Below are 5,850 nucleotides of genomic sequence, written 5' to 3'. Positions count from 1 at the left end.
TCAAGGCTAACGCTCTACCACTTGAGCCACAGTGCCACTTCCGGCTTTTTTCTTTTTGCTTATGTGGTGCTGAGGAATCGAACCCAGGGCCTCATGCCTGCAAAGCAAGTGCTCTACCACTGAGCCACCTTCCCAGCCCAAGTCCATGACTCTTATCTCCAATTAACCACCAGAAAACCCAAGTGGCACTGTGGCTCAAATGATAGAGCACCTTGAGGTGAAGAGCTCATGGACAGTGCCCAGGCCCAGAGTTCAAGCCCCACAACCGAACAAAAAAAGAATAAAACGAAAAGAGCTGAGGGTAGGCCAGGCGTCATTGGCTCATGCCTGTAATCCTAGTTACTCAGGAGGCTGAGATCTGAGGATCGTGGTTTGAAGACAGCCTGGGCAGGAAAGACAATGAGACTCTTATCTCTAATTAACTACCAGAAAACTAGAAGTGGTAGAGTGTTACTTGAGCAGAGAAAGCTCAGGGACAGTGCCCAGGCCCTGAGTTCAAGCTCCATGACTGACAAAAATAAATAAAAAGAGCTGAGGGTGTGATGCTATAGTGCTTGTCTAGTACAAGGTCCTGAGTTCAAATCCTACTACTGCCCCCTCCCCCAACAAATAAGTTATTAGCAAAGTTTAACTATTCATTTTTAGGGTCTGGGATATGGGTGGGAGAGCGTGTCCTTAACGTGTATGTACAAGTGTCAGGACTTAAGTCCCAATACTAAAAAAATTTAAATAGATAAATGGATAGATGAATCAGATAAACCACTATTGGCTGTTATCTCTTTAGGAATGTTACTTCATAGTTCTGAGCTTTCATTTTTTCACGTGAAAAGTAGGAATAGCATTTCCTACTACCATAGGATTATTGAGAAGACTAAATGAGATCATGTCAAGATCCCGTAAAAACTTGGCACAAAGCAGGCAATCAACAAATGTAAGTTCCCTTCTCACCCTCTCCCCATTGTCTCCTCAAGAATTATTTATTTCTTTCTCCCTTGGTAGATAATGAGCTCCTGGAAGGCAGAGACCATTTCTTCTCATCCTGTATCTTCTCAGTATCCAGCACAGGAAATATGCCCATTACATGTTTACTGGATGGATAAAAGGTCAGTCAGCTTCATACTGTCAGGAAATCTTGTTCCTTAGGCAAAAGCTCTCCCTGGCCCACGCTGAGATCAGCTTCCTGAAGAGAGGAATGGTCTGGTCTCAAGTGGGAGAATCCACAATGGCATCCATCAACACTGTTCTAGAAAAGCACCTCAGAGGAGCCTAACTCCTGCTGGGTGGGAATAAGAACCATCATTAGCTACATGTTCTTTGTCCTATGAAGAAGGAAGCAGTGTGTGATTGACTTCCAGCCATTTGGCCTTCTCTGGGTGACAGAAGCAGAAATGATGCTTTTAAGAAGCAGTTCGGCTCTCTGCAGCTTTCATGTGCTTCACTGTCAGCTGCACTGCCTTTGCGCTGCTGTCAATGTTCCTTTGTATAAGACAGGCACTGGCAGGGTTTCTTGTCTTTGTGACGCCCCTTCCAGGTTTCCCTAAGCCCTGGATCAACTGAGATGGTCCCTGAGCTAGGTGCAGGCATAGGAACTTTGGACTCCATACATCATATGCTCGCAAAGCTTACACAGCTCTGGCTCCTTGGGCTCCTATTTTAAAGACAGGGCCTATTACTGTCTGGGGGAATGCAGGCTTTCTTGATATTCCACTACTTTTACTAAGGGCTGTGATGTGATAGGAGGGGTGAATGTCTGAAATAATTCACACCTAGATGGCTTTGCTAAGGAAGATCACTAGGACGGCATTTTGTTAGAGGTGCTTATGGGAGCTGGGGTGGCAGTAGACAAATGTAGAGCCAGTCCAGCATCTGCCCTTCCTATACATACTCAGCTTCCAACAAATGTCATCATAATTCAGAATAAATAAAATCCAAACCACATGCATGTACCCCACTCAGTGCAGTCTCATCATTGATGCCAATTAAAAATGTGATAGTTAAGCTGGATTTCCCTCATCTCCAGAAAATACTGGGTTAACCCTCTTCTCCCTTCTAGAGAAGAAAGGAAGGCTCCAGCTACCATCTGTGTCATTGTATGTTCCTGAAGCTTGCAAAACTCCCAATGCCCCTGAGACTCCAGAAGTAATCTGTACCCTGAACTTAGACCTGGAGGCCTGCTGCACAATTAAATGTGTACCACAGTAGAGAAGTCCACCAGAATATCTGAGTACATGTTTGCGTCCCTTCTTTCTGGGAAGAAAGTGGGGAGGGTGTTGGGTAGATAAAGCCTACTGGCACATTTGAGGCTTCCACAGAGTCAGGCTGCATGGAACAGCTCATGTAATTACAGGCACATTCGCCAACCCAAGACACAGCTCTGGGAACCTCCCACTTTACAGAGAATTCTGCTCTGTCATTCCATCTGCAGCTTTCACTGCAGCTCTTCCTGCCACCCTTCCCACAGATTTCTTTTGAAGCAGGTGGAGGGGAAGGTAGAAGAAACCTACAGGGGTGGAGGTAAATGAAGAAAGGGTAGAGGGGAAGACTCCGTACCAAAAAAGGAGGCTCTCTGGGAAGGGGGATGGGCTACATGTTCACATTACCTAGGGAAGGCAGATGGAGGAGAAATAGGAACATGGAAGGAGAAGGAAAACTAAATAAAGAGCACCAACGACCCCTGAGGGCAGAGCACAGGCTCTCGGAGGCACTCACTCAGGCTGCCCAGCTGTCGGATGACATTTGCCAGGGTGATGTTGGTCACGCATTCCAGCTCGTTGCTTCTAACGCTAGGCAACGTCTGACGGCACAGGTGCCTTGGCTCGATGTTCCTCGTTACTAACGGCATGGTGGACCTGCTTCAGGCAATGTTCTAAATGATGAAAAACAACCTAAAAAAGAAATAACAGGAAAGTATTACTCAACCACAAATTCCAGGCACACTAGGGCTGTGTGTCTTTTGTTTTTGGTGGGTTTTTTTTTTAAGCTGGCTGATCTAAAACAGCTTTTCTTTTCTTCTTTTCTTTCCTCCTTCCATTTTTCCCTGCTTCTCTCTCCCTCCTTCCTGTCTTTCCTTCTTCCTTTTTGTTTTTATGACAAGAGCTTGTCCAAACTGGCCAACAACTTGCAATCCTCCTATCTGGGTCTCTCAAATGCTGACCCTGTAAAGGTGTAACATTGTGTACAGCTTTACAACAGCTTTCAAAAAAAAAAATCTTTACTCTCTTTTTCTTTTTTTTTTTAAGCCCCTCAATCATTTGCAGGTTTGCTACTAAAATACTTGCTATGGAAGTTTAGACAACCTAAACTAGTAACTGCTGGCTAAGGTACACAGGCAGTGCAAAAACTTCAAGTGACAACTACTGCTCCAGCCAACAACAGTCCCCAGAGGCAAGGAGGCGTGGTCACAGAACAGTCCATTCAGCAGGCCTCGGATGGTAAAGAACCTATCCTTGGTGTATCTGTAACCCTATAACCAAGACAAATAGACTCTAGACCACCAACTGTAAGGATTAAAAAAGATCTCTTCTCATCTAATAATTTCTACAATGAAATCAAGCTGCCAACAGTGATTCTGGTGATCTACATCTGGACATGACTTCTCCAGTTCTTCCTGGGTGGATAATTGTACTGCATGACTAACTGCTAGCTGCCAGCATCTATTAACACGACCAAAGTTTAGTCTGTAAATTGATACAATGAAAGAATATCAAGGAAAACTAAACATGCTCAATAGGTCCAACCTGATACTGAGTGTGCTGTGCTAAGCTTTCCTGGTCTTTTCTCATCTACCTAGCAGTTCCCTTCCCACTCAGGCTCCTTTCTCCCTCCCACCCTGTTCAATACACCTGGGCCAAAGACAGCAGGAAGTGTCTGGAGCAGATCCGGAAACCTTCCAGTTACTGAGTCTTACCCTGACAGCTGAGCCCCTTTCCCTAGGAAATCCCCCAGCACTTCAGGCTATGCTGAGCCATTGTTTCAGATTTAGATTACCAAATGCTTAATTTTACCAGTTGAGGAAGAGGTTTTAATGTCAACAAAATGGCACACTGACTGGTCTGGTCCTGTGTGCACAGACTGTGATGAAATGAGAAAACTCATTTCAAACAAAAAGACAAGACATAAAAGGTAACTTATCTAAGCGCCCAATAATACACATTTAACTAAAAACAAAACAAAGAGGTTTACTTACATCAAATCTTAAAATACCAGCTCACCATCAAAGTTGATTGTGCATACAAAATGCCTAAATCCAACTAATCATCATAGATCCAACAATTTGGGAACCAACAATATACTGTCTGACCAAAAGAAAAGAAAAAAGAAGTCCTTTGGGCTCAAAGAGGGAGAAGAGCCCTTTGGAACAGACTGCTCCAAGTTATGGACACTCTGATCTGCTCCAGTAAAAATAAAACAGGAAGCCAGCAGCTTGGGGAACAAGATTTCCTGTCACCAATAGCAACAGCCCAAGAACCAAGAGAATCAGCTGTTTGCTTGCAAATGTGCGCCTCCCTTTAATAGTTACTGTGTGGCAGCTGTGCCTATCTTTGGGGTGCAGAGGTGTTTCCTGAATACTTGCCTACTGTCTTAGGAAATGACCTCCATTCCATTTCTCTACTAAGTTCCTCCTTTGACTCAACAGGTTTTTAAGTCTAAACTCCAGACTTTCCAGTTTTACACTTTTCTTCTTTCACTTATTATAAAAAGTTATCAGGGGCTAGGAAGTTGGCTCAGTGGTAGAGTGCTTGCCTTGCATGCATGAGACCCTGGGTTCAATTCCTTAGCACCACATAAGCAGAAAAAAGCCAGAAGTGGCACTGTGGCTCAAGTGGTAGAGCGCTAGCCTTGAGCTGAAGAGCTGAGGGACAGAGCCCAGGCCCAGAGTTCAGCCCCCACGACCACCACCATCAACAACAAAAAGAGTTATCAGTTAGAAGAATATAAAAAAGGAAAGGCTTTGTATAATCTTTAGGATGCCCTTAATACCCTCAAATTTCAAGTTGTTTGTGTGTGTGTGTGTTCAAGAGAAATAGGCCTGCCAAGATACTGTAGGAATGTCTGGAGAGGGTCACTATGGCTTCATCCTTCTAAGTACCATTCTACCTTCTTAAAGGAACTACAGGAGCCAGACCACATTGAAATTCTGTGTTCAATGTGACCAGTCAGGGCATTCTAGACTTTCCTTCTGGACATTTAGTGGGGACTGAGATCCCAGATGGCTAGATACTTGTTATCTTAGGAGCAGAGAAGTAAAGGCTAACATCCTGGTACTTTTAGCATTTATGTATTTCCAGGACCTTGGGTTAGCAGACACAAGCAGAATTAATTCCTATCATTTGCACGGTGTTTCCTTAAAACTAAAATTTAATAACAAGATGTTTCCTCTTGTCAAAAAAGCCAACTCTCAAAACTATTTGGGAGGTACTTTAAAAATGAGGCTGGCTTGAGCAGAAAAAAGTAGGTGACAGCGCCTAGAACCTAAGTTCAAGTTCCAGTGCCAGCACAAAAACCAATACCAAACAAAACCCTTATTTGCATTAATCTTGACATCAAAATAAACTAACTATTACTCATTTTCACGAAAAAAAAAAAGAGGCTGGGCGTAGTGGCTCATGCTCGTAATCCTAGCTACTTGGAAACAGGGAGCACCAGGACTTGGCAAAATTGAGAGCACCAGCCTTGCCAAAAAGTTAGAAAAGCAGCCAATCAGGGAATTATAGTCTATAGAACTTGCAGGTGGCAGGATAAACGATAAACTAAAACCTTCTTGACAACAAAATAGGGGCAGGAGACTACAAAAGAATGAGGAAGTGGGCTGGGAAGGTGGCTCAGTGGTAGAGCGCTTGCCTTGCATGC

At 44.0% G+C, this 5,850-nt stretch overlaps 1 protein-coding gene across 3 annotated transcripts in view; it reads right to left on the bottom strand.

Moving 5' to 3' along the window:
- The window catches only part of Wasf2 (WAS protein family, member 2), an 88,807-nt gene that overhangs the window by 24,292 nt on the left and 58,665 nt on the right, over positions 1 to 5,850 (bottom strand). For 2 of the 3 annotated variants that reach the window (XM_013034289.1, XM_013034293.1), the window contains exon 2: positions 2,710 to 2,885. In XM_013034289.1, the coding sequence (XP_012889743.1) occupies positions 2,710 to 2,842 (133 nt within the window). In that variant the 5' untranslated portion in view covers positions 2,843 to 2,885. Of the gene's footprint in view, positions 1 to 2,709; positions 2,886 to 4,186; positions 4,208 to 5,850 lie in introns of those variants that run through there. The other variant, XM_013034299.1, reaches the window with a different exon arrangement.

The sequence above is a fragment of the Dipodomys ordii genome, unplaced genomic scaffold (assembly GCF_000151885.1).
Source record: "Dipodomys ordii isolate 6190 unplaced genomic scaffold, Dord_2.0 Scaffold6, whole genome shotgun sequence".
NCBI classification, from domain to species: Eukaryota; Metazoa; Chordata; class Mammalia; order Rodentia; family Heteromyidae; genus Dipodomys; species Dipodomys ordii.
Note: the sequence above shows the minus strand (reverse complement) of the source record. Positions and strands in the feature narration are given on the sequence as shown.